This window comes from Cyprinus carpio, chromosome B2 (genome assembly GCF_018340385.1).
Source record: "Cyprinus carpio isolate SPL01 chromosome B2, ASM1834038v1, whole genome shotgun sequence".
In the NCBI taxonomy this organism is placed as follows: Eukaryota; Metazoa; Chordata; class Actinopteri; order Cypriniformes; family Cyprinidae; genus Cyprinus; species Cyprinus carpio.
In genome coordinates, this window is record NC_056598.1 from 21,827,816 (window position 1) to 21,854,728 (window position 26,913).

Genomic DNA, 26,913 nt, shown 5'->3' on the forward strand with positions numbered 1-26,913 from the left:
TATTATGCATGGAGCTATTAAGACATGGGATTTAAAATAAAACTGGAAAAGAATTTTAAATGTACAACTTCTCTTGTTTTTAGTTTATTCCAAAAGTGTATGTATTATTTTAAATCATTTTACATTTAAATTTTAATTTAATTTTTTTGTTTTGCAAAGAGTCAATTTCTGCTTGTTTCAATAGTATTTTCTTAATAAAATATATAATTTCATGATGTAATGTTTTTATATTCCAAAATCTAATTCTGAAAACATACAGCTTTCCCTTTAAATTTATATACATGCATGTTTAGAAAAAAAGGTTAAATGATACGTCATGCATAAACCACCCAATCACTGCGAAATCATTTACATAAACACCACACTTAACGTTCGGCTTGAGAATAGTGTGCAGTATTTTAATTAAAAACCAAACACTTATCTGGGAAATGAAGCTGACCTGAAATGTTTTACAAACATACGTTTTATAAATGTTTTATTTTTCGCCGTCCTATTTGACTCACCGTCATTGTAAAGAGTAGCTCAGTCGCGAGGCTACATAAAGAGGCGCAGTCTACGTCATACATCGGAGCGGGAGGAAGCTTACTGTAGAGGTCACGTGCTGAGTGTTCGTCACTCATTCAATTACCTCGGGGAAGGTCTGAGACAAGAGCCAATAGCTGTCCTCGCAGGACATCATCTGAACAGATGAGCGAGCGCACAGGAAACATGGGTCAGAGCGCGGTGTTCTCGCACAAGACGTTGATACCCGCGCAGTTTCAGCGGATCAACTGATGCGATCCCCGCCGACTTGGAAACACTCGCGGCTGGCGAATGAGTTCAATGTGTAAGCTAGTACAAGATACTAGAACCCAATTCAGACTACTCTCCCTCCGCTCTTTTGCTGGAGAAATTTAATGCAAATCACTAATCAGAAGTTAAGTTTTGATATAATTACAAAATAATTTCTTAATGACTAAAGAAATGGATAAAAAATTGATCATTTTGACCAATTTTATGGTCCTGGGTCACATATAATGTTTGTCCTATTTATAACTAAATTAACCTTTACCACATTTTGATTTTGGGCTTTGATATTGGTGCATAAAAAGCATTTGGCTCAGAGAAATAACAAAACACAGTCAGGTTGCATAGATGAACTACTGTATTTGGAAATAAACATTACAAAAATCCAACTGTTATCCACAAACAATGCATTAATAGATTATCGTAGTAGGATTCATCGTGTCTTATTTTCAGTGTTGTCGTCTTCTGCATGAAACACTGGCAGCAGATCACCCCAGTCACTACTACGAGCACATCTGTACATGTCCCTGTTAAAATAGACAATGAAAATGATTGTTAAAAAGAGTTCATTCACTGAAAATGCAAGCAGAGATCCAATAAATGAACGCATTACATACTTTCCATGACAACGGGCCGTGACAGCAAGCTGTTTGAGTTCTCCATTGGCGCAACACAGCTGACATTGAACATGTCTGGGTCGGCGACGGACTTGTGAGATCAGTCTGGCCATATACCAGCGCTCAGTCTTCTGAGGCTTTTCCTCATCGGACCTGGATATAATCAAGTAACTGAGCTTCTCCTGCTGCCTTTCTTGGCTCTGTAATGATTGGATTATGGAGAGAGAAATATAAAATGTGATGGACTGTCATGAACAGAACAGAAAACATTCAAGGTAAATGTCACAATTCAAAAGTCAACTGTTTGAACACTTGTTGGGAACTTACCTTAAGTAAGGGCAGAGGATAGTAGAACTGGGAGAAGTTACAAGGTACTACATGTTGCTTGATCAACTTGGGACAAGGCAGCTCATGAGTGCACTGTCCAAAATGAAAGGGAGCAAAAGATAAAGTCAGTATAAGACATCAAAAACAGATCTATCAAATTAATGGAATAAATAAAAACTGGTTTTAGTGATGATTTTTTTAACGCACTGGGGCAAATATAGATGGTCTCCTTAAGTCATGTTTTACGTCATCTTCTCTCTATAGTGATAGAGCAAAAGTGTGTGAGAAATTGGTAGTGGTAGGTGTTCTACCACTACTACGCCAAACAGTCATGTTAGCAATATCTGAGCAAAAAATCTCAGTTCAAACCTTTAGTATAGTGTCTCTGGCCTCCATAAGGATTTGATGGCCATCCTTGGTTCCATTCTCCACCAATACCTTTACAAAGTACCAAGAACTGCATTAGGAAACAGTAATTCTCCAAGAGCGTAGTGCAATTTTAGTATATAGTATATATTTATATATTATTATTAGTATATTTTCAGTTTTCATTTTAATTTTAGTTTAAGTTTTAGTAATTTTGTTATGTGGTTTTGTCATTTTTTACTTTTATAGCCACTGACTTCCATAGTGTTTTTTTTCATACTATGGAAGTCAGTGCCTACCAGCAACTGTTTGGTTACCAACATTTTTCAAAATATCTTCTTTTGTGTTCAACCGAAAAAAGACACTTCTTGAGGGTTGAGTAAACAATGAAAAAAAGGTTCATGCTTTGTGAACTATACCCTTTAACAATAACACAGCACGATTTTATGTATGAAAACGTACTTTTAAGTACAATCCTATAATTTAAAATACTAGTTTAATCATTAATAAATCAAGCATCATCACTCACAAGGTAGGAGTTGGTTTTCCTCCAAAGTGTGAAAATAACATTCAACCGCTCGTCCAAAGTGGCCAGTTCTGACAAAGAGAAAGCGGCTATCACAAGGTCAAACTGCACCTGCGGGAAAGAAAGAAAGAAAAAAAAAACTTTTGTTGTATTCAGTTTTGTAAAACCAGTGTATAATTTGGGCAAATAAAAATTAAGTAAGGCAGCTGAAGATACCTTAGGAGAAACAGGGAGGAACTGGCGGAAATATACTTGTTTGATCACTGGATTATCCACATCATTGCCCCCTTTTTGGTACAAATTAACATTTTTGTCTGTAGATCTATTTGTATAACACTGTGCTCATAAGTTCCACTGAATGCTCTTACCTCTAAGAAGCTGTTCTGCCAAGGTGTTCATGTCGCCAGAGCTGTCTACACAAACATACTCTTTCAGAGAGTCTCCCCAGAGTGTGTGTGATGCCCTGAGAATCAAATATAGTAATATTGAAACATGCAAGTTTAATAAATAACATAAAAAATATCAGTCGGCATCCTCATATTTATGTGGGTCAGTGTGGGTTCTTTTCACTTTATAAAGCTAAAAATATTGCCATATTATATACTCACCAAGTACCTGTTCCAAGTCCTGATCCAAAGTCCAGGAGAGAATATGGCACAAACACAGGATCTCTCTTCTTAATCTATAATGTATATTAGAATGACCACATATATATAGAGAGAGAGAAAGAAAGAAATGATTGTTAATGTGTGTTAAATACCTCATTTAATGCTCTGAGGACAGCAGCATAACCACCTGCAAGCCTAGCAGCCATATACACCAACCCAAGATCTTCATCGTACCTTGAAACATGCCAGCACAGCAGAGAAATCAAAGCTGAGTTATCCAGTAATACACACAAAACCTCACAGCCCCAATCTATGAAAAACTGTTTTAAAACGATTATGCATTTGTACCTTAGGGGAGTCCTGTGGTATGTTGTTCTTCTCAGTTCAGATAATACTCTCTTTCTTATTCGAGCCTCTAGTTTGCGGTCAATGCCATCTAAAGGAAACATTTAATGGCTGTTTTATGTTCAGTCTTCAGTGCACAGTCACTGTGGTTGATCTCTTTATAACATCTCTCCAGCATCTTAAACCCACCAGTATGGATATCCCTCTCTTGCTCCAAAAATTTCTTCTCAAGAAGCACGCCTTTCTCCCTGAGTTGAGAGGTTTCCGTCGCCCGTTTCCTGCTCCAAAGGAAGTTGGACAGCTTATGTGCCTTTTCACTCAGACTTTTTACATCTGCCCCTACATATCAAATAAAGGCATTTCAGAACACAGACTGAATTGAATGCTTGAAACATTAAAAATTTAGACTGGTGGATCAATGTTTACTCACTTTTTAAGACGGATTGTGCTGCTACCTGCAGTTGCTCCGGCAGGCGCACTGTTTTGAGGTTTGTCACACCTGGGTGCTTTCTATGAGGAGCACCTTTCAAAAAGTCGTGCTGTTCCAGATGTGCCGCAGAACTCTGACACTTTAAAAACAGTAAGACAGAATGTAAATTTTACAATTACTCAAGTCAGCATACAAACAAAATTTATCTTTCTTCCATAATGGGACATATGACTGAAATAGAAAAAATAGCATTTTTATTGCCAATTGAACGGACGGTATCTATATTGCAGATGATTGGAGGACAGTTTTATTTTAGTATCACTGATAAGGTATTAAAATTTTCCATTATTTTCCATTTTCACTTTAATTTCAGTTTTAGTTATTCAGTACATTGAGTAAGTACAAAATTTCACTGAGAACTAAATTTTCTTGAAAACTAGCTAAAATAAAATAAGATTGGTGAGTCTCTGCTGCAGCACTCTATAAGGTCAATTTAGATTTCATGTATAGAGATATTTCAATATAAGTGTTAGAGACTATCCAAATGTGATACTGATTAATTAAAGAATACTAGAATCACAGTACAAAAAAATCACAAGTTTAGCCAATCACTGCGCAGCAATTAACATGTTCTAGTTCTCTGATTATTTGACTGTGTTTAACTCGTTTATACAACACATTTCGACAAAAAAAAAAAAAAAATCTCTGAATACTTTTAGTAGGCCAAAGCAGGATTTTTATATAATACATTTTTATAACAAATGTGACAAATTATTAGATCCCTCACCGTCGTCTAAACGAATAGCTTGGCTTGGGCATTATATGTATTTATTTTGTGAAGACAAAACACAGGAGCGGAGAGGAGATTAGTTTAGTATTGAATTAAATTTTTATTTTAATTTATATTTTATTTTAATATACTAGCTTAATGTATAAGCTAGTACAAGATACTAAGACCTAATTCAGACTGTCCTCCCTCTACTCTTTTGCGCTAATATCTTTAGAATTTTGCAAATAAGACATATGATATTGATACAATACAAGATATATGACAGTGACAGATTTACTCACCCGTTGCGCGTCTTTTAAACATAAAGCCACATGGCATCTTGTACATTTAACATACATTCGGCTGCCTAGTAAATACATGTTTATTCACGATTATCAAAACCAACAACAAATTAGATACTTGATAAATTAATACTGGTTACAGTCACAGTATGTATCAGTCACTGTATGGTCGCATCCTCATGTGGTCGTCGGCAATACGACTTCAAAATAAATCCGTCTAGAAACAAACTCAGTGCTCAGTTCGTTCCTAGACAAAAGGTCCGCGCTAATACACTTTTCGCGCCACTCGGTGCACCGAAGTAGAGATCTTAAATCTTAGGTAGGTGCTGAAAACCATTTAAATCATGTGATTATTTCAATTTTAATGTATATTATGTTGTAACATTTCTCTAAACTTGTGTTGACGCAATATCCATAGTTATGGGATGATGAGGAGGAAGTAGATAGAAACTCAAATGATATGAGTCACCATAGATACATGCACCACGTTTCTGGATAACTCAGTTTATGTAACACTGGCGTAATACAGAAACAATCGGTGCGGGAAACGTTTCCTCTCATTTCAGCTGTTTTATGGAAAGCATGCGACGAACAAGGAGTTGCAGGGCCAAGTCTGAGGCAGATTCACGCAAAGAAGCTTCAGAGGCGAAGACAAGTATGAATTCACTTTCAGTGAACATGCCAAAACAGCTCAAAGTTTCATAACCAGCATTTAAAGTGTGTTAGTCAAGCGCTGAAAACTGGCAAAAAATTGCACATTCACACCAATTGCTTTTTCAAGTAAATATGTGTAAATCCACAGCCACACCAATCTGATCATATTTAATCTCTAAATCACTTTGATTGTATAGGTGTGAAACGGCTTTAGTTTTAGATATTCATATTTCACATAAAGATTATCTGAATATTTCATTCTTTTCAGTTTGGCAGTGGAAGGGAGATGATGGTGAGTGGGAACCGTATCCTCCAGAGGTTTGTGTCCAGCTGGATACAGCAAAGCAGGCCGGTGAAAAGTCAGTGTCACTGGCGGTCGGACCTGGTTATGAGGTGGATCTTGTGAAAATGACTCAGGCTAATACTGTCACCAAGTATAAAAGAAAAATACGCCTTCAGAAAGTGAAGTCAGGTATGTCTGTGTGTACCTGTGTCTGGTGTTGCATCAGTATCTGTCACAGAAATCTAACAGCTGCTTATTTATTGCATTGCAGAAGATGCAAATGAAGGGAATGCCTTGAATGGCAAAAATGGAGCTGCAGATGTTTTTCAGGTTAAAGAAGAAAAAGAGGAGGAAGAGGAGCAACCGGTTTCTAAGAAGAGACGCAATGAAGGGAGGAGTCAGAAAGCGAACAAAGCCAAGCCCGTTGTAAAAGAGGAGAGTGAAGGTGATGCTCCTTTGACTTTTCCTTTTGTCAGATGTTACCAATCCCTCTTAGTTTTCAACCCCTCTCCTTCAATCAGCTGTCAAACTGAAACCACTTTCCACAATCCATTCAGTTCTCATTGGACAGAATTTGTTCTGTCCTACATTTTTATATATATATATATATATATATATATATATATATATATATATTAGTTGATTATCTTTCACTCTCAAATGCGTCACATTACCTTACATAAGTTTCAGATTGACTTTAACAGTTTTGTTTTTTCCCCCTCATGTTCTGAAGAAGAGGTTGTGAAGACGATCATTATGAAAGGAAAAGCCCCGGTTGATCCGGAATGCAAGGCTAAAATTGGAAAGGTAATTACTTTAAATGCGTCATAGGTTCATGTGAAGTGAAATTACTGTACAGCATTTGACTATTGCGTAATCACCTTTCAAAACTTTTAGAACATCCCTATTCTTCTAAATATAGACTTTGTTTACTTCAGTGCATTCTTCACATTAGATTTCTTTTCTGTGGTTATTCACAGGCCCACATCTACAGTGAGGGGGCTGATGTATATGATGTTATGCTGAATCAGGTGAATATTGAAGATTCAAAAGTCTGGGGTCGATAAGATTTTCTCTTCTTTTTGAGCAGTGTTGCTTGGCCACTTTTCCATTGAGAATGGGTAACAAATTTATATCTGGATACTTTAGATCAATTGTGGGCCCTGTGTCCAACCTGGTTCCCCGTTGACAGCAACATTGCCCAAAGTTGCCCAGTGTATCATCAGCCTAAGTCTCTTATGCTTAAGGTTGCATTTATTTGATCAAAAATAAAATAATGTTTAATATATTGGTATAGAAAATAGAAAGTTCAAAAGAACAGCATTTATTTGAAATAGAAATCTTTTGTAAAATTATAAATAGCTTAAACTGTATATTCTGATCAGTGTAATGCATCCTTGCCGAATAAAACTCTTTCTTTCTATGAATAAAAATGTCTTTCTTTAAAAAAAGAAAAAAAAAACGTATTCATCCCTGAACTTGTGAAGGTTTGTGTGTATGAAAACAGTGTGCAGCATTTCACATCGTGTGATATCCGTTTCTTTGGCTTTTAACTGTTACAGACTAATCTTCAGTTCAACAACAATAAATATTACCTGATTCAGCTTCTTCAGGATGACAATGGAAAAGCCTACAGCGTTTGGATGAGATGGGGACGAGGTATGTACCGAAACACCTCAGATGCTCTTCACCAGGCTGGCCTTTATTATAATGAAACATTATCATCCGTGTTCTTCTTGTGTTTTTCTCTTCAGTGGGTAAAGTAGGACAGAACAGCTTGGTTAACTGTGGGGGGAATCTTGCTCAGGCCAAAGATACCTTCAAAAAGAAGTAATTTTAATTTTTTATTTACTCATATAAGATAAAAGAAAGATTTTGCTTATAATCTGCTTGTATGCAGATTCTTTGACAAGACCAAGAATGAGTGGGAGCATCGAGCAAATTTTGAGAAAGTTGCAGGAAAATATGACATGGTATTTGTAGACTACAGCACTGAAGACAAGGTAAAAAGACCCCAGTATCACATGATCCATTGCTCTGCATTGCATTTGTTTCATTCTTCATTATAGTAATTTTTCCTCTCAGCAGGAGAAGGACAAGGCTGTGGTATCCTCTCCTCCTGAAATAAAGCCCTGCCAACTGAACAGCAAGGTCCAGTCTCTCCTAGAGCTTATATGTGACCTCAAAGCCATGGAAGAGTGTGTGCTAGAAATGAAGTTTGACACCAAAAAAGCCCCACTCGGTGAGTGTGTGTGCATTTGTGTACAAAACTGATGGAATGAATCTTGTGTATTCTTAGTGATGATGAATGTATTCAAACTAAACAACACAAACATTTTTATACGATGCAATTGCAAATGAAAATCATTAAATTATTTTATTTTTTGCAAAGGGAAACTAACAACAGAGCAAATTCGAGCTGGCTATGCCTCTTTGAAGAGGATTGAGGAGTGTTTAAAGAAAAAGAGGAGTAATAAGGAACTCGTAGAGGCATGCAACCAGTTTTACACTCGCATCCCCCATGACTTTGGGTAAGTTACATTACTATTCAAAGGCTTGGGGTCAGTTAAATTAAATAAATAATACTTCTATTTTATAGATACATCAATTGATCAAAAGTGACAGTAAAGACTTAATAATAGACTTATAATGTTTTTTATTTTTAAATAAATCCTGTTCTTTTGAAGGCTGGAGAAATGGCTGCTAAAAAATCTGCTTTTTCATCACAGGAATAAATGACATTTTAAAGTATATTAAAGTAGAAAACATTTATTTTAAATTGTAATAACATTTCATAATATGTGACACAGGACCACAACACCAGTCTGGGGTATATTTTTTGCAGTAGTCAAAAAAACATTGTATGGGTCAAAATTATCGATTTTTCTTTTATGCCAAAAATCTTTAGGATATTAAGTAAAGATCATGTTCCATGAAGATATTAAGTAAATTTCCTACTGTAAATAATCAAAACTTAATTTCTGATTAGTAACATGCTTTGCTAAGAATTCATTTGGAAAACATGAAAGGTGATTTTCTCAGTATTTAGATTTTTTTGCACCTTCAGAATCCAGATTTTCAAATAGTTGTATCTCGGCCAAATATTGTCAGATAAGCTTATTTATTCAGCTTTATTTCGATAAATTGACACTTAAGACTGGTTTTGTGGTTCAGGGTCACATATTGCTGTTTTTTGATCAAATAAATGGAAACTTGCCAATCATGAGAGACCTTTTTCAAAACACGCACACACACACAGATCTTCCTGAGACTACAGTTTTTAACAATAGTGTGGCTATTATTGCTTAATGACTCAGATTTTTTATTCACTATGTATATGTGTGTTTATGTTTGTTGTTCCTGACTACTTGATGTTCATTCAGGTTGCGGACACCCCCCGTAATACGCACAGAGGAGGAGCTAAAGGAGAAAATTACTTTGCTTGAGGTGCGACATTGTAATTGCTGCTCAATATTGCTGATGTTGAATGGCTAGAATTGATTGACAGTTTATATTTCACTGCATTCTCATAGATTTCTATCTTTAAAGTCATGTTTTTTTGTCTTAGACTTTAAGTGACATCCAGATAGCAGTGAAAATGGTTCAGTCTAGTGTTCAGAACGATGAGCATCCTTTGGACAGACAGTATCGTTCTCTACAATGCCGACTGCAGCCACTGGATTCTAACAGCAATGAATACAAGGTACAGTGTGGGACTTAACTCTATGGCTGAAGTACAATATTATATTAATAGTAGAATTTTGGATAATGGATGTTAACTAGTTTGTTTAAATATGCAGTTTTAGACACAAACCGTCTGTCTTTGTGAGTTATAGAGAAATATCTTCAGTCCACTCATGCACCCACTCATACTGACTACACAATGACCATTCTGGACATCTTTGCTGTGGAGAAAGAGGGCGAGAAGGACAACTTCTGCTCTGAGATGGAAAACAAGTACCAAACCACCTTCCTCAATTATCCTTGATCACTTATGTTATGCTCTATGTAAACAGGAACTCCCTTAAATTCTGGTCTAGTGTGTGCCTCATCTGATTTCACTGAATTACAGCAATCATATTTCAGATAGTACACATTGTTTTTGTTGTTGTGGATACTAGAATGCTCCTGTGGCATGGTTCCCGTCTGTCGAACTGGGTGGGGATCTTGAGTCAGGGGCTGCGAGTGGCCCCTCCAGAGGCTCCAGTGACCGGATACATGGTGAGACGCAGAGATATACTGAATTATACAAATACTATCAATATAATATCGGCTCACACCATTACAACATTCTTTTTAAAAGCAATATAATTTTTTAACTTTTCCTCCCCCTCATTTGGTAAGGGGGTCTACTTTGCAGACATGTCATCTAAAAGTGCCAATTACTGCTTTGCCAGTCAGAAGAACAACCAAGGACTCTTGTTGCTGAGCGAGGTTGGTTTTTTGTATCTAAACATCAAAAGATCTGCTCCCAGTTCTAGAATATTTTTGTGGAAACTGATTCTTTTTTCAGGATACTTTGAGGAATAGAAAGTTGGATACATAGAAAAGAACAGCATTCATTTAGGGAGTATATTTGAGTAAAAACTGCTACAGTGATATTACACTTATTTTTAAAGATATAAAAGCTAAAATGATTACAAGAAACTACTGATTACAGGGAAAAGTAACTTCTATTTTGTTCACAGGTTGCCCTTGGGAATAGTAATGAACTTTTGGATGCTGATTACAATGCTGACCAACTGCCTTCTGGGAAACATAGCACAAGAGGCCTGGGGCAGACTGCGCCCGACCCAAACAACTATGTTGCATTGTAAGTTTGCGTTTCGATTTTCTCCTTTGTTTTACTTGAATACGTTTTTTAAGCTTGTGATTAAGTGCTGTACTGAAGAATTTTTTCTCGTTCTCTCTCAGGGATGGTGTGACCGTACCCATGGGGCCCTCTGTGAAGACCGGGGTGGGGCAGAAGGGAGGTTACACCCTCCTTTATAACGAGTACATTGTTTATAACCCTGCTCAGATAAAGATGAAGTATCTCCTCCGAGTTCAGTTTAACTTTTCTTCGCTGTGGTGAGGCAGTCTGGATTCTTTACATTTAGAAGAGTTTTTACAGGTGAAGGACCTACACTATAGTTATATTGTATTGGTAAGGGGGTGATGTGCTCATGAATTTAAATAGACTTAAACATATTGTTCTGTAAATGTCTGTTGTAACTTCAATAGCTATCTGAAGTTGAGTAATTTCCGTTGACATAAATGGAATATTGCAATTATTAATCAAAATAAAATATTACATTTTCTACTGTTATACTGTGTTATATATGATTTTGCTTACGTTTTTCTCTAAATCTGTGAATTACAAACAACAGAATCTATTAGTTTGGTAGAATGTATGACTTTATTACACTGAAGCATAAATTGAGCAGCAGTACATCAAAATTAATATAAGGGGGAATGAGTGTAAGATGAAAAAGCTGATAAATTCAATATTTACATGATGATTGTAGAAATACACCTTTATTAAAAAGTCATGTTTTGAGTGAGAGAGAGTATATTAATGGGCCTCATGTAAATCGATATTTACTATGTAAATACCACTTTCAGTTTAATTTGCGCATGAATGGTTGTAAGAGCTCTTTACACAAAATTGTGGTCTGCTGCATGAATATATTATATGTCTATGCATAAACATTGCTTTAGTTCATGGATTCCACCCCAAATCATGATGTAGAGAAATATCACAATGATATCCACATAAAGGAACAGCATATATTATATGAGTAAAAATGTCTAGTTTAAAAATAGATATAATAATTATTTAAAAAACTAGACATGATTAAAAGCTACTGTAGCATTGGAGTAGTTTGAACTAAAGAATTTGATTTAGAAAATAAGTGGTTTCACAAAGGCTGAGGTTGGTTTTATCCTCTGACTACATGGTAATGTGTAGACATGTAACCATATCTACATTTTTGTAAACACTTACCAGTGTTCCAAAAGGTTCACATCATGTCTAAATTTATTCCTGCAGGACTGTTTGAATGACACATGAATCCAACACCCAGAAAAAAAAAACCCAGGCTGGTCTAGAAAAACTGGTTGAAGTACAGCTTTAAAGACAATGTAGTTTACTTCAAGGTTGGGTATAATTCTTCCTAAAGGAATGACATTTCAAACTTGTATGCATGTTTTTTTTTTTAAGGTGAACACTCACAAGAAAGACTTGAAGCGGAGAGTTCACGAAGCCTAGTATATGATCAAACTACACCATCTCTTTCTCAAAATCTCCATTAACAAAATTCAAAAGAAATGTTAATCTGCAGTGAAGGGCTATTTAAAGCGTTAAATGCACCTAAATAGAGACAGTTTATATGTTACTTGGGCATTCTTCAATTGACCCACAATACAATGTAACTTTGAATGGCCTTGCTTACCCTTCTTACCTTGAATTGTAAGTTTAAAAATAATTCTGATGGCACTGACTTCTAATAAGGCGAACGGCTTCTCTGTCTTTCCCTCGTTACAATGTTGTTGTTTTTTAATGGTTAAAAATTCAAGTCCACAAAGAATTGCACTCACTTAAATGTAGGGGGCTGCAAAGTAGAGACACACACACACACACACACACACACACACACACACAAAACTACACACTATTGCTTCAACACAAACATTTATTAAAGTATTATAGAATTTGTTGAATTAATGCAGGTCTTGTCTATACAACAACAGTGTACTCTGATAATTCCTGTCAAGGTCCAAAAGGACAAAAACACTGTAACAATTTTATTTCCTGAAAATCTTATTTTCTCTCGTCCTCTCTGTTTTCCTATTTATAGCTTGACATACATGATCACAATGAACCGTAAGTGTCACTGTATTGAAAGTTATTGTGTTAAGATTCTTTAGATTATTTCTTTTGTGTTCACTGGAAGAAATAAACGCAGAGATTTTGAATGACATGAGGAAGGCTACACCCTCTACTACAATGAATATTATTATTACCCTGCCCGGCCACTTCTTCTTAGTTCCATATCCTTTTCACACTCTGGTAAGGCAGAGAGACTCCATCATTTAACCTACTATTTAAAGTAAATAATAAAGATACAGTCTGTAGTCAGTTACCTAACCAAAACATACCTAACTGATAAATTCATAAGATTGTTGCGAGATTTTTTTTTTTCTGAGAATTTATTTTCTTTTGACTGTCTGTCAGTGTAAATTGAATATTATATTATTATTTTTAATAATCAAAATAATGTGCTATATTTATATGCAATATACATTTTAGTATTCATTTTTACTTGCATAGGCAATTAAAATATGATTTTGTTGAAATAAGCAGAATTTATTGATTTAAGCAGTCACATTACAGGGACATTTCATGATTCACATCAGTGGGATGTTTATCACATTGATAACATTTAAGGCATTTACATTAGGCATAATATTTAAGCTTACAAAAGGTTCTTGTGATCAGCAATTTGTAAGATTGTAATTTACAAATATGTTTATCTGCTAAAAATGATCTGTGCATCTCAAAAATGCATCTTAAACAAATACAAACAACATGATACAAGTACCGTGATCAGTGAACCAGTAGAGAGAACACAGCAGTGATGTAAAAACTTGGAGGTCAGAAGGTTGAATATCAGCCGGCATGTGCATATTGGGAGTTATGCATGTGTGAATTTAATTTTTGGAGCTTCCACCCAAAATCATAAGTATGTAGAGGAATATCATAATGATATCCAGGTAGATAATTAAGGCAGCATAGATGTACTCTTCAGGATCAAGGCTGTATGTTTGTCTGCCCATCACCAGCTGACAGTCCACTGCCAGAAACTACATGAGAGAAAGAGAAACATTGGTAACAGTGAGACACAAATTACATCATACTTTCTTAAGTGGTCAGTATTATTAAATGTTAATCATGCTTTACCAAGGCATAAAGAAGAGCTCCCAGACATCCATAGACAATTTGCAGAACACTGGAGTAGAAGAAGATGCTGAAGAATCCAAACATGAGTAAGTCGACGGACAGTATGAGCAGAATACCATTACAAACTGTGAAGTCCAAGCGAGTCTGAAAGGATCACAACAAAGGAAATGAGTTTAGAGGTCGCAGAGCAATTATATAAAGTCAGGTTATGCTTTTCTGAATAAGTCTTTCAGGGTTTATTTTATCTAAAGCACTGAGGTAATTCAGTGCTTTAAATTACATATAACTAATTTCAACTTAAAATTAGCTGATGTCAGATTAGTGTTATTTATTGAGAGACTGAACATACCTGGGCAGAGAATATGATGATGGTGAATGAGATGACCAGAGTTGATCCTAAAGCGATGATTACAGCACTTGTGTCATGATATGAGGCTACAGTTCCCACCATGTAGGACAGACTCAGTGTAACCATTGACTGCAGGCAATAATAGGGCATGTTAGACCTATTATATGAAGCTATCAAGGCATAGCCTATATAACATTAATAACATTGCATTTTGATTTCTGATCAAGACTTAGAAATGCCAAATGAAACACATAAGTACACAAACAATCCTTTATGAACAAGTAATTTGTCAAGCCATTTTTAATAAATAAAATAAATTATTAGAAATAATTTGACTTTACAAATGTATTTATTTCTAGCTCACAATTTTAAAACATTACATAAAATGCAATAGACAAATGTACAAATAAGAGGTCTGAAACACAGTCGCGTGTCGTCTATATACTTATATGTTATTAACTGTAAAATGTTATATAAAAGTCTTTGAGAATGGTTCATTTTTCATTCATGCAAGTATCCTGTTAAGCATGCACCCAGTCGAGCAAGCAAGCATAAAAGAGATGTAGGAAGGCCCTTATATATGGAAATGTTTAAGCACGTTTTATACAAATGATTTAGCTGGCATGTGCTCACTTATGTAATAATTCGGATTAATTTTCTTTTTCTATGCACATTTTCTGTGCACATAAATAGGTACAATAGGTATGAATTTACAAGTAATTTGGCCCTACTTTTCTATGATCTAATGTAAAAGCTATTCAGGACGTCACAGCTCTTTGGAAAATGCTATTATGATTAGTAATCGGTGCATTTTGTGGTCATTTTCAATAACAAATGTTAAACCCTTTTAATTGACTTTTATCCAACTGACTAGCTATGCTTGTATTTTCATATATCTAGTCAAATTTTTTATCACAAATCAATAATTCATGTCCATTAATTTGGCCGAATAATAAGCAAGATAATGTAGAGTCAGCATTATAACAACCTTTTCACCCTGTTTATTTTTCTGATAATACCTGCTGTACATAATGCTCACATAAACCTTTATATTTAGGCCACTGCACTTACAGAGGAAATACAGACTGCACCAGTCTGTCATGGTCATGAAGAGGAAGTAATCAAGTTACAAAATGCAATGGCTGACTTAAAGGAGGGAGATTCTTTTCTGGGTCAACCTATATATTATAGAATTTCATTAAGTTGTAAATTTTGGGGAAAATTCAGAAGGAACAAAGAGAAGGAACCAACTTGGTTAACTGAAATGTTGCCTTTCAAGCTTAGAGTGTTTCAGCCAGTTTTCAAGCTACTCCTTTATACAGAATATGAAGAAGAATCAAGAAAAGTGGTAGTTCCTGTGTCTTAGTGGTAGTGTATTACATTAGCAGCGCAAAAGGTCGTGGGTTCAATTCCCAGGGATCAAACATACTGGTAAAATAAAAATGTATAACCTGAATGCACTGTAAGTCGCTTTGGATAAAAACGTCTGCTAAATGTAAAAGAATAGGGTGCCTACTTTTATCAGTGGCCTTGTTTTAAGAAGTATTTTACCTATTCATTTTTTCATGTAGAAAATTGGACAATAAAGCAAATGAAGCCATGTACTTGAAATACAATCCTGTGACACATTGCAAATGACAATGAAAAAATATTGAACAATTCATTTAAAGATGTTGATTTATATGTGTATGTATAAGAGCGTAGGGAAACTCATTTGCAGTGCTTACTGGCATTAAAGTGTTTTTTGCTGCAATTTTCTTTTTTTTTCAGTTCTCTGACTGGTGGAGATATCTTTGCAGAATCACTAGTAAAGTCATTTTTCACTAGGAATTCCTGTGTTGGATGGTTATTTAAAAAATGTTGTCTTCAACAAAATCATTTACCATCGAATAACAACATTGAAAATCAGTTACCCTATAGAGAAAATTAATGTGATTTTTACTTCTGGGACCCGATTGTTGCACTCTATTTTGATAGAAAAGTTCATAATCTCCTAACTGTAGGCGGCTACAGTATGTGTCTATGTAATGTACAGTATGAAGAGACATATTAACACACAGACACTCACCAGTCCCAGCAGGTTCCAGGGATGTGTGCGACTGAATTTGGAGAACACAGAAAGACATGTGCCCACTACTACAAAGATGATGTAAGAACTGATGTACACCCAGATGTTACCCTGAACCGCTGCCTTGACTGTGTTTGAGAAGGTGAACACACAGACGACAGTGAACGTGACTAGTAACTGAATTGTTACCACACTGAACACCTGTGTGGGTAGAAAGAGATTGGAAATGACAATGAGGACCAGCATTCAGAGCAATCAAGATATTTACGATGGCATGCAAATCACAGAAATTCTCACCTTTCTGATAAACGCTTTCCGAACAGTATCATCCTCAAATGATGATACAAACACCTGACCTTCCTCAGGTGGATATACGGCTAATAAAAAAGAAAAATGTTATTACTGTGATGACATTCATGTCATTAGATGGTTATTTTGGTTTTGTTGTAATTTTAAGTAAATGTTAGATGGATAATTCAGTGAAATAAAACACCTGCTGGGTCTGGATCCGATTCTTCTGTTTTGCTGATGCCAGTCTCTTCTGGTGGCAGGTTGGGTGGGATGAAGCTGACTGGCACAGGAACGGGTTCAGGGTACATGACCGGCCCCGTAGGATAAGGAGGAGGCATGTATGGAGGTGGGGCATACATTGGTGCTGTTCCTGCATGGCTGGGGTCATACTCAGGCACAGGTTTTTGGCTCTCTATATCCGTCATCCTAAACAAGATGTGGTTAGTTTAGATTGATTTGTCAGAATGTCAAAATAACAGGAAAAGATTTTTCCACTTTGGGGTGGACTTTTATGAGTCAAAGAAAAAATACCACACAGTGCACAGGAAATGGTGGGGTCTGCAATGTTTGTTTGCTATTGTGTGGTTTGTTATAGTTCTGTTATATATCTTATAGTTAACTTAAAACAAAATGTAAAAATGTCCAGTTTTTTAAGCTTAAGAAGGGAATAGGATCATAGTAACATTTTTACAATTTCCTTCTTAACTAAGAAGTTTATACACAATCTGTTTAGCTTTTGCAAAAGTATAATAGTACACTTTTATTAAAAATAAATGTATCATTAATATTTTTAAAGTGGAAGATATATATTAGATATATATATTTAAGTGTTGCATAGTGCAAGCTTTAAGACTGCATATGCTAAGCTGCATATTTGTGTATTGTTTTACTTTTCACCTAAATCTGTAGCATTGCCGTTCATTTGAATTAGAAATGCTGAGTGGATTACAAATGGGCCAAATCCTCAACTGGTTGACTAAAAATTGATCAAAGAGAGTAACATTCAGCGTTAAAAGCTGGCTTTTGTTCTCATTTGCATTTCAGTTGATGTTATCACTTTAATTCTAAAGGGTTTACTGATTGATTATAATTGGATCAAATTTATTTTACAGATTAGTAAGTTATTTTCTTTTCTATTTAGAAGAATAGATTTAAGCATGCACAAAAATAACATTGATATTTTATAGTATTATATTATACATAACTAAAAAACTTACCTTTATTCTTCTTACCCTCAGTGTGGTCTGGTGTGAAGTCTGAGCTCTCAGAGATCTCAGATGTTTAATGCCTCACCTTTGTTTCACACAGACTGAAGTAGGTTCCACATCCTCCTATTACATCATTTACAAAAAACCCCTCTGTGAGAAATCTGTTGTGAAGTTGTTCACACAACTGCCATAAAGTTGCTTATTGTAAAATTTCACACCGCTGGCTTCCCATCTGTGTCCACCTTTTGAACTGGTACATTTTTATGACTAAACCATTAAATGACAATAATTCTAATAAGCGATCTTTAAGCGGATGTACTCGTTTGACACAAATGTAGGCAAATCCTAAAATCTTGACTAGGCAAGCTTGTGTACATTCACAGATATAAAGCAACATGCTAGGCTTTCTAGCACAGTCTTAGTATTATTGTAAAAGTTTGTTCACTTTGACTTTTTGTCTGTGTGTGTGTATGGGGGTTCGAGCAGGGTTAACATGTTTCACAAATTCAACCACAAAATGCAAGTGCAACAAGAGCTGTCGAAATATAGGTTATACAGGATTTTGACACTTAAATGGCAAAACCCACTTAACTCAAGTGCTTCCTTTTTAACAGAATTCAAAATGTTTACCATAAAACATATGAAATGAAAGTGACACTGCACTACAAAATCAATTTAGAGACTACAACCTTTTAAACAAAGGAAGTAAAGGAAACAAAGCTTCCCCAATCATAAATTCATAGACAAATTAGAATGTAACAGTATAGCAGTCAATGTACTTATTCACAACTAAGGTCATATTGACATAAATATAAGTAAATGTAATATGTACATGTAAAATGTAATATATTTCCATTAGCAAAGATGATCCAGAGCACAAAAACCATCACACTTAAGCATATTTATTGTAAAAAATACATATAAAAACAATTTTTCAGACATACAAAAGATTTAGGCATAGGAACAGCATCATGGACAAACAAAAGACAAAGCCATTTTGAAATGTGATACATATTTACACTTTAATAAATAAATACTTAATTGTTCTTTAGCAGAATGAAGGCAGATTGTCTGTGTTTGGGGATGTGAATATATGCAAATCATACTGACCTAAAGAACATTCCCAACTCATTCATACTGAGCCAACTGTCAAAACACAGGATCAAGCGGGTCAATACCCTTAGCACTGAATAATTACGGAACTTGCTATGGTATTTATACTGTGTATATATAATAATACTTCGAGAAAGAAAAAAAAACAAAGAAAAAAACCAAACAACACACCACCTTTGGAGTTAGCTAAGCCCCAGGTTAGTATAGTAAATATTGATATTCAGGTATGGCACCACATATGTTAAAGGGCAAAAGCTAACTTAGAGAGCTTAAAAGATTGTCAAAATACTCTGACAATACCTCCCTCCGCTCCACAATGCACTACACCGACACAAACCATAACTTTTAACTGTAAAAATGACTTTTGCCTTTGACTCACACAGACACACATGGCATTTCTCATGTTTTCAGTTGGAAAGAACCGTTAGGAGACTGTCCTGTAAAGGAAACACATTGCAATACTTTTAAAGTTAACCTCTCAGCTGAGAAAAGCAAAGTCTCCATTCAGAGGTCTTACCACTCAAAATATGAATCCTCGAGCTAATGGTAAAAAAGTAACAGACCAAATGACCTCTACGTGACAACAGAATAATGAACATGATAACACCCACAATCAGGAAACCCCATAAACCTCAAAACATTAAGTATTATTCACCCTGTGGAAGACTGTCTAACACCCCCCCCCCCCAAAAAAAAAAAACCTGTTCATCATATTTATTCCAATGTTTCTTCAAAGGGGGTCGATGACCATGTCACAATTACTCATCAGCTGTTCTCAATCGCCCTCCTCATATGGCGTTAATGTGCCTTACATACATCTCCGCACCACAGATGGCCTCATTCAGTGTAGAGGAGGCCTGGTGTAAAGAGTGTAAAGTGACTGGATTTCTCTAGATTACTACATCTGAGACGCAGAGAGGCTATTTCACAAACCCTCCCCTCCAAGACTAGTACATGCTGTCCGGTCATCAGCGTCAAAGTCTTCTGCATTTAAGTACACAATTGAACACATACTTCACTGCAACCAATAACATCCATTAAGCTAGCTAGTGGAAGTATCGCTCTGATCTGTTAACAATATACAGTTTTACAAATGAGTAAAAGCAATCAGATCAAGAGGTTAAAAGAGTCTGATGTGGTAATGAGAGGGTGTTTTGCCTCATTGATGAATAAAATCACTATTCATGGGAGTTTAAATTGAACAAATCTATTGGAAATTTCACTCTGCCTTTGAAATAATCCTATAGTAACAAAGAGGGAAAAGGGTAAACAAAAAGATTATTCACCAAAAATATAAAATATCATGCCTCAAATGTAATTCCTGTGCAATATTTACGCATATACAACTCCTCTGCGTTCATCCGGGATCCGCCCAACAAACTCTACAAGATCAAGTAGTTCATTCAAGCCATCGCAACCCCAGCAGGCTGCACAAAACCAAATGCTAAGCCCGGCATAAATAACAGATTGCCACGTTTCCATGGTAAGAAGAACGCCATCCCTCCAGGAGATCAAGATGTTCAGATGGAGAGGCGATCCATGTGTAACTTCCCTCCATTTACATGTTTGTTTTACAAAGTTCTATTCAGTTTACCAGTTTCAATCTGAGCCTTAAAGTAGAGAGTTAAGAGAGGAAAGGCAAGCAGAGCAAACCCGCCGTTCACGCAGGTGCTGTAGAGTAGAGAAAAGTCAAGTCTCAAGAGTCACATCAGATAGTTAAAGCCAGGCGCACTCAGAGCCAGACCGATTAAGCTGACCACAAGTGATGATGCTTGTTATTTGTTTTTGTTCCTTTGTGTCTTTCTCTCAATCCTCTCATCAGAAAATATGCTCCTGCCAGGGGGTTTTGTCTCCTAAAATGAAGAAACAAAAAAAATATGCACTTAAAATGTCAAGTGAAGAGGAATCTAAAAAATTTGTATTCAATCTAAAATGAATAGTTCAACCATGGATCCTCTGCAGTGAATGGGTGCCATCACAATGAGTGTTTAAATATTTGATAAAACATCACAATAATCCACAATACGCCAGTGAAGCTCAAAGCTCTATGTTTATAATAAACACTTGCTCCTGAGTAAAATGTGAATCCTCTATCTATAATATCAATTTCTCCAGTGGAAAAACAAGTAATCTTGTCTGAATCAGAAGAGAAAAAGGCACATATCAAGTACCGTTTACAGTCTTACAAACCCTTTTGCTCCACAAGACTTAAACAGATTGAATGGAGTCGCTGGGAATACTTTTGGATTAATGTGATGTTTTTATCAGCTGTTTGGACTCATTCTGACGGCACCCATTCACTGCAGATGATCCATTGGTGAGCAAGTGATGTAACGTTACATTTCTCCAAATCTGTTCTGAAGAAGAAACAAACTTACAAAGTTTGGAACGATATAAAGGTGAATGACATGACATAAATTTAACATTTGAATATATTTTAACAAAGAAAACTACTTGAAGGACTAAACTCACCTGAGTCAAAGTGTCATTGCACAACAACACATGAATCAATCAAAAGGATGCTCAGGGCAGCACGGCTTCACTTTGGTCCATGTGTCAATGCAGCTATTTAGAGAAATATCAGCCATTACATAGGCTATTGAAAGCTTTTCTAGCAAAACCTGGAGTTTTTTTTTTTTTTTGGATGGTTATAGTTACCTCTTATGGTAGACACACAGGCAGGCCAGTCGAGCAATGGTTTCCCCCTGTAGCAGGTCTTCAAGACAAATCGAACACTCTCCACTGTCCTTAGCTAGCACATCAGCTGTTGGACAAGATATGAATTAATTAATATCGAAGATATTGGCAGATGAAAAAAAAATATATATATTAAAAAAAGCTGCAAGCAGCAATGAAAGGACCCTCGCACCCATGATCATCGCCACCCAGTGGCATTAGGAAAAAAGCAAACGATGGGCAATATGCATTTAAAGTGGTAAATATAGGAGGAATATGTCAAAGTAATTTATATGTGCCATACTTCCTGCTGCCAGCTGGTGGCGCTATGATTATAACTGAATGTAAGCATGTAGATGTCTTCAGGCCAGGATTTGTATAAAACATGTAAAGTCTGGCACAGATTGAACATAGTATGTTTGAGTTAGTGTAAAGCATGACATATCCTGTTACCAACAGGTGGCGCTATGATTATAACTGAACATTGACATGTAGATGTGTTCAGGCCAGTATTCTTAACAAACGTGATGTTTAGGGCAGATCGGACAACAAGCCATTTCCTGTTGCCAGTAGGTGGTGCTATGATTATTAATGAATATTGGCATGTTAATGTTTTCAGGCTAAGACTCTTATCAAACATGAAGTTTGGGGCAGAATGGACATTGCATGTTTAAGTTAGTATGAAAAGTCATTTCCTGGTGTCAGCAGGTGATGCTTTAATTAAAACTGAATATTTGCTTTTAGATGTGTTCAGGCCAGGACTCTAATAAAACGTGTAAAGTTTGGGGCAGATTGGGCATTGTATGCATGAGTTACAACAACTTTCTGTTTCTTGGTATTAATAGCATGCTTTAGCAAGTGTTGCTAGCATGTTTGAGCATGTTTCTAACATGTTTAGCACACAATGGTATATTTTACTGTGTTGCTAATAGTGCATCACAGTGTTAAACATGGTCACTTCCTATTGACAGTAGGTGGTGCTATGAGTTACATCAACTGTTTTTACTGCATTAATAGCATGCTTTAACCAGGGCTCTGAACCGGTTCAAGGAAAGAAAACCGGAAACAAATGTAATTTTGACAGGAACAGAACCAGAAACAAAATCAAATTTTATAGTTCCGAACAGAATCGAAAATTTGAAATGACCATTAACTGGTTAATAACGTTATTTTATTGTTCCATTTAATATTTGAAATTTGCTGTCAACCAATTACGAATTCCAGTAGTAGGGCCTTTGCAAATGTGACGCTGATGCATTCAAGGAGTGAAATGAACTCATCATAGGTAAGTCACAATGGCAATGCACTGGCGTTAGTTCATCCGAGGACAGTGTAAGATAAATTCAACAGATCACATGTACCTGCAGCGATTCTGTGAACGGAGAAAACAAAAAAACTATAGGCTTACATAAAAAGGAATATATAGGTATATGCGCGAAATATATTTCACTTAAATCATTGACAGATTAAGAAAACAAAAGAAAAAAAATTGTGAGTTATGGTTCATTTTGACACGTTCCAAAATTCTGGAAAAAAGGAAAACGAGATGGCAGAAACGCCTCACGCACACACAGACTCAACATATTTTTGCGACATTGCAGCCTTTTCATTATCAAAATAAAATACAGTTAAAGAAACTATATGACTATATAGCTATGACTATAACCGAATATGAGCATGGGTACATGTTCAGGACAGAACACCTATCAAACGTGTGAAGTTTGGGGATGATCAGACATTGCTTGCCTGAGTTACAGCAACTTTTTGTTTCATGGCAAAACATCAAATATTGTCAGGCCACCAGGGACACTCCCCTAGATGAAAGGTCAAAATCTTCACAATTTTAGGTCACAAAAGCCTTATAATAACCCTCCCCAAATTTGAAGATGATCGGATTAAAACTGTAGGAGGAGTTCGTCAAAGTACAAAGTCTGAAAATGGCAAAAATTGCACAAAAATTGTACAGCAAATTCAAAATAACATACTCCCTGTGGGGTTTTGGATTTTGTACCAAGAGACTTTTTTGTAGGTACTGCTGTGTTACACGTGTGTACATGTACGTAAAAACGTAGCTCGAGGCGCACTCCGTTGAAATTTTACAGGTGGAGCCATCGAGCCATTTTGCCACATCCACTTCTGAAATCCATATCATGTAAATTTTCACCAGTTGTGACGTGTGCAAAATTTTGAGTTTTGGAGTATGTTTAGGCCCTCAAAAATGCGATTCACTTTGGAGGAGGAGGAGGAGGAGGAGGAGGAGAAGAAGAAACAACGGAGCAATTCCAATAGGGTCCTCACACCATTGGTGCTCGGGCCCAAACAATAAAAACAAATGGGATGCTTACTGTTATAAGGGAGAGGTGGAGAAGTCAAACAACTTAAAAGATGGTCCTCGATTCGCCCTCCAGGAAACGGCTTGGTGCAGAAGGGACAACGAATAGCTGGAAAGGAGGGAAAAACTATTTTAAGCAAGTTGTCTAGCATTGTAAAATTGAGATATGCAGGCCAGTCACAGTAATAGATGGGTGAGTATACACCCATGTGGCCGACTTTTCTGAACCGTCTAGCTGGACTATGACCAACTGACCAATATAGTGCAAAAAAAAAAAAAAAAAAAAATACATAGATCATCAGTAAACTGGGTTGACCTTTGGTTATTCGGTTTCAATCCACCATGGATCATCCTGTCAGGAATGCTTGAAATCTCTATAAACCCCTAAACCTAATTACACCACAAGCTCTTTAGTCTCGTGCAGAATCATTAATCTTTGTTAATCACCTTCCATGTTTCATTTGGTTTTAAAACAAAATAATATTGAAAATTCACTCACATAACAGGTCAGATTGGCTTTTGCCTATTATGTATATAAACATTCAGTAACACTTTACAATAAGCTCCCATTAGTTAGAGCATTACCTAATACTAATAATAAGCAATACATTTGATACAGTATTCATTACTCTTCAATAAATACTTTAGAATTTTATTGCTAATCTCTGTTATTGAATGCTAATAAATGGACGTTACCAAACTTAAATCAAGCTAACCAGTTGATAAAAAAAGTTTTTGGATTGACTTTTGCATATGGAAAACAAAATAAGATGAGTTTTAGGGACTTCACTTTCTTAGCACTTTTTCTTTCAATTAAGAGTTCACGGTAAATAGAGACGTCATTATGCCTAATGTCTTTTGTGAAACAAACATAACGTTGGATCTGAAACAACTTAAGCAAACGATATCAGAATTTTAATTTAAAGGTGAACTCTCTCTTCGAATACCATGAAGAAGACCATATAGGTTTATTTTGGTTTATCCATAGTATACTGCGCTGTTGAACATTGTTCATCTATTACTCACTGTGAACGGTGCAGGTTTAAATGACAGAACTGGAGCTGAACAGGGTGTAACGTCTGAAATGACTACCAAGATACAGGAACGATGAGTCTTTCTACTTACCACCGTGGCGGTTGTTGACCCTGTAGAGGCCGATCCACGCCTCAGACACTGGCCGGGCGTGAGTGCCCCTCACCCGGGCGGACCTGGCCGTGACACCGCCGGCCGAGGAATGGCGACCACCGGGCAAACGCTCCGAGAAAGTGCGCTGCGGTGCACGGCCTATTTCCTCCGCGCTCACAGGGCCTCCCGGACTGCCATCCTCCTCGCGTTTCTCCTCGGCCCCGTTCTCGTCCGTCGGCGAGGCCTGGCTGCTCAGAGACGGGGACATGTGGCTGTCGGCGGGGCTGCCGTCGCTGCTCGCCTGCTGCCCGGTGTCCGAGTCGCTGCCCTCTTCCGACCGGCTGCGGTTCGTCTCTGAGTCATGGTCGAAGCTGCCGGAGAACTCCACCATGAGGCTAGTGGGCCTGGTGCTTCGGATCCGTCGACAGGACTCTCTCTTGATGCCATCTTTATCGAAAGCTGTGGCGGAAGCCTCCTCGTGTAAACGGCTCGATCTCGTTCCCATGTTCAGCCGCGCTCCCTAATCCCGATCGTTCAATGACTGATCAGCGAACCCGATTGCTTCCGTCTCAAAGCCCTTAAGCCATATGACCATATGCCATATCTATTCCAAAGTCGTAAAGATAGCACTGAGATGTGTTGTGTTTTAATTTCTCTTTCAGTTATGACAACAGCCTATCGCATTTTCCTGGCAGTTATGTCCTGTGGTCCCTATTCAACAGCACGCACCATACCGGAAGTTGGCCTCTTTCCTTCTTCGTTCAACCGACCGTGTGACGTCACGCCCTAAATTAACTTTTTATCCAATCATAGAGCAGGCACATGAAAGTTTGAAAAGTATGTGATTTTTGTTTCATAAGAATTAATTTATTAATTGATTCTTTTCATTCTTAGTTATATTAGCTACTAGAGCATCCTAGATTAGATTTATACATTTATATTTATAAATTTGTTCTTCCTTCCAATCGTTTTTAAATTTAATATTGAAATGTGAAAAATGGAACATATTTCGTTTTTCAATTGTTCAATCATAACGAAAAATCAAGAATCCGGTTTAATTTTTCGTTTTTACTTTCAGTGATAGAAAACGAATAAACAACTTGAATATTCGATCTCTACTTGTGGGCGGGAGTGAAACGCCCCTCTCCGCTGATTGGTCAAACAAACATTACAACAAAGTAATAGTCCTAAAATTGAAGCGGACCACTATCAGTTTATGTCAACATACAGTAATAACGTTTGTTTTAGACAATACACTGCGTTTTGGAGAATGGAGGAACTTAAATAATATGACCGATATGAAAATAAACGACTTTGTATAATTTACCTTCACAGCACATCTATTATTTTTCTATTTTGAGTTTTGTTCATAGAGCACTTTATACAAATTTGACGTCATGATTTGAAGGTGAACTCGTTTGAGTCATAACATATCCAAACTCTGAAATAACACTTCGGACAATAAGCTAGTGTCAGAAATTAACTTTCCCATAAGGGGCAACTGATTTTCAGTTATTTATTTATTTATTTACCTTTTACCTTTTGTATGTCATCTTTAATGTTAAATTCTTACATAAAATACATTAGAATAATATGAGGCTGTTACCAATTAAATCATTATTCAGAGGTATAGAACCGGCGCCTGAAGATGCTTTTAGATGTATTTACAGTTTAATGCTGATCAGACGGCTGTTCATGCATTTACATAGCAATCACAAATGTATAATGAAATGAGATTAATGTTTTATACAACATTTTTAATACAGAAATATGAATAAAATGAAGTGATACTTGAA

At 36.4% G+C, this 26,913-nt stretch overlaps 4 protein-coding genes across 5 annotated transcripts; 1 reads left to right on the forward strand and 3 right to left on the reverse strand.

Moving 5' to 3' along the window:
- Window positions 1–1,126: 1,126 nt before the first annotated feature.
- LOC109063535 (methyltransferase-like protein 17, mitochondrial) lies at window positions 1,127–5,249 on the reverse strand. The gene is made up of 14 exons (XM_042718646.1): window positions 5,077–5,249; window positions 4,006–4,144; window positions 3,765–3,914; window positions 3,579–3,666; window positions 3,383–3,464; window positions 3,231–3,304; window positions 2,991–3,085; window positions 2,839–2,909; window positions 2,626–2,733; window positions 2,100–2,168; window positions 1,938–1,988; window positions 1,731–1,823; window positions 1,404–1,603; window positions 1,127–1,313 (listed from the first exon to the last, which is right to left on the reverse strand). Exons 1-14 carry the CDS (start codon window positions 5,152–5,154, stop codon window positions 1,220–1,222), a joined length of 1,392 nt encoding a protein of 463 aa, XP_042574580.1. The 5' UTR covers window positions 5,155–5,249; the 3' UTR covers window positions 1,127–1,219.
- Window positions 5,250–5,265: 16 nt separating this feature from the next.
- On the forward strand, window positions 5,266–11,321 carry parp2 (poly (ADP-ribose) polymerase 2). Of its 2 annotated transcripts, none has more exons than XM_042718644.1 (18): window positions 5,266–5,395; window positions 5,643–5,731; window positions 5,999–6,202; window positions 6,285–6,458; window positions 6,747–6,820; window positions 6,994–7,044; window positions 7,576–7,672; window positions 7,768–7,843; window positions 7,914–8,016; window positions 8,099–8,255; window positions 8,406–8,544; window positions 9,397–9,460; window positions 9,582–9,716; window positions 9,843–9,970; window positions 10,135–10,234; window positions 10,349–10,447; window positions 10,702–10,826; window positions 10,928–11,321. In XM_042718644.1, the coding sequence occupies exons 2-18, from the start codon at window positions 5,650–5,652 to the stop codon at window positions 11,085–11,087; spliced, it is 1,968 nt and encodes a 655-aa protein (XP_042574578.1). In that variant the 5' UTR covers window positions 5,266–5,395; window positions 5,643–5,649; the 3' UTR covers window positions 11,088–11,321. The 2 variants fall into 2 exon arrangements, with proteins under 2 accessions (XP_042574578.1, XP_042574579.1); XM_042718645.1 differs by having other exon boundaries at window positions 8,102–8,255.
- Window positions 11,322–13,340: 2,019 nt separating this feature from the next.
- si:ch211-284o19.8 (protein lifeguard 1) lies at window positions 13,341–18,022 on the reverse strand. The gene is made up of 7 exons (XM_019080588.2): window positions 17,881–18,022; window positions 16,866–17,089; window positions 16,670–16,749; window positions 16,373–16,573; window positions 14,305–14,433; window positions 13,956–14,099; window positions 13,341–13,858 (listed from the first exon to the last, which is right to left on the reverse strand). The coding sequence occupies exons 2-7, from the start codon at window positions 17,086–17,088 to the stop codon at window positions 13,706–13,708; spliced, it is 930 nt and encodes a 309-aa protein (XP_018936133.1). The 5' UTR covers window position 17,089; window positions 17,881–18,022; the 3' UTR covers window positions 13,341–13,705.
- A 735-nt stretch (window positions 18,023–18,757) lies between these two features.
- Window positions 18,758–25,927, reverse strand: zgc:66427 (uncharacterized protein LOC406256 homolog). Its single transcript, XM_019093871.2, has 5 exons — window positions 25,118–25,927; window positions 24,006–24,101; window positions 21,643–21,748; window positions 21,457–21,549; window positions 18,758–20,837 (listed from the first exon to the last, which is right to left on the reverse strand). Exons 1-4 carry the CDS (start codon window positions 25,620–25,622, stop codon window positions 21,492–21,494), a joined length of 765 nt encoding a protein of 254 aa, XP_018949416.1. The 5' UTR covers window positions 25,623–25,927; the 3' UTR covers window positions 18,758–20,837; window positions 21,457–21,491.
- Between the last annotated feature and the right edge of the window lie 986 nt (window positions 25,928–26,913).

Excerpts from the sequence above, each read along its gene's own strand:
- LOC109063535 (XM_042718646.1), bottom strand. The coding sequence starts at position 5,154 with ATGTATTTACTAGGCAGCCGAATGTATGTTAAATGTACAAGATGCCAT. Across the intron at positions 3,667-3,764 it reads AGAGAGGGATATCCATACTG|ATGGCATTGACCGCAAACTA; the intron begins GTGGGTTTAAGA and ends TGTTTCCTTTAG. Across the intron at positions 2,910-2,990 it reads GGCAGAACAGCTTCTTAGAG|GGGGCAATGATGTGGATAAT; the intron begins GTAAGAGCATTC and ends TGTACCAAAAAG.
- parp2 (XM_042718644.1), top strand. The coding sequence starts at position 5,650 with ATGGAAAGCATGCGACGAACAAGGAGTTGCAGGGCCAAGTCTGAGGCA. Across the intron at positions 6,821-6,993 it reads GCAAGGCTAAAATTGGAAAG|GCCCACATCTACAGTGAGGG; the intron begins GTAATTACTTTA and ends GGTTATTCACAG. Across the intron at positions 9,461-9,581 it reads AGAAAATTACTTTGCTTGAG|ACTTTAAGTGACATCCAGAT; the intron begins GTGCGACATTGT and ends TTTTTGTCTTAG.
- si:ch211-284o19.8 (XM_019080588.2), bottom strand. The coding sequence starts at position 17,088 with ATGACGGATATAGAGAGCCAAAAACCTGTGCCTGAGTATGACCCCAGC. Across the intron at positions 16,574-16,669 it reads GGAAAGCGTTTATCAGAAAG|GTGTTCAGTGTGGTAACAAT; the intron begins GTGAGAATTTCT and ends CTACCCACACAG. Across the intron at positions 14,434-16,372 it reads CCTGGAACCTGCTGGGACTG|TCAATGGTTACACTGAGTCT; the intron begins GTGAGTGTCTGT and ends TATTGCCTGCAG.
- zgc:66427 (XM_019093871.2), bottom strand. The coding sequence starts at position 25,622 with ATGGGAACGAGATCGAGCCGTTTACACGAGGAGGCTTCCGCCACAGCT. Across the intron at positions 24,102-25,117 it reads GGTCAACAACCGCCACGGTG|CTATTCGTTGTCCCTTCTGC; the intron begins GTAAGTAGAAAG and ends CCTCCTTTCCAG. Across the intron at positions 21,749-24,005 it reads TCCACCTCTCCCTTATAACA|CTGATGTGCTAGCTAAGGAC; the intron begins GTAAGCATCCCA and ends CTTGTCCAACAG.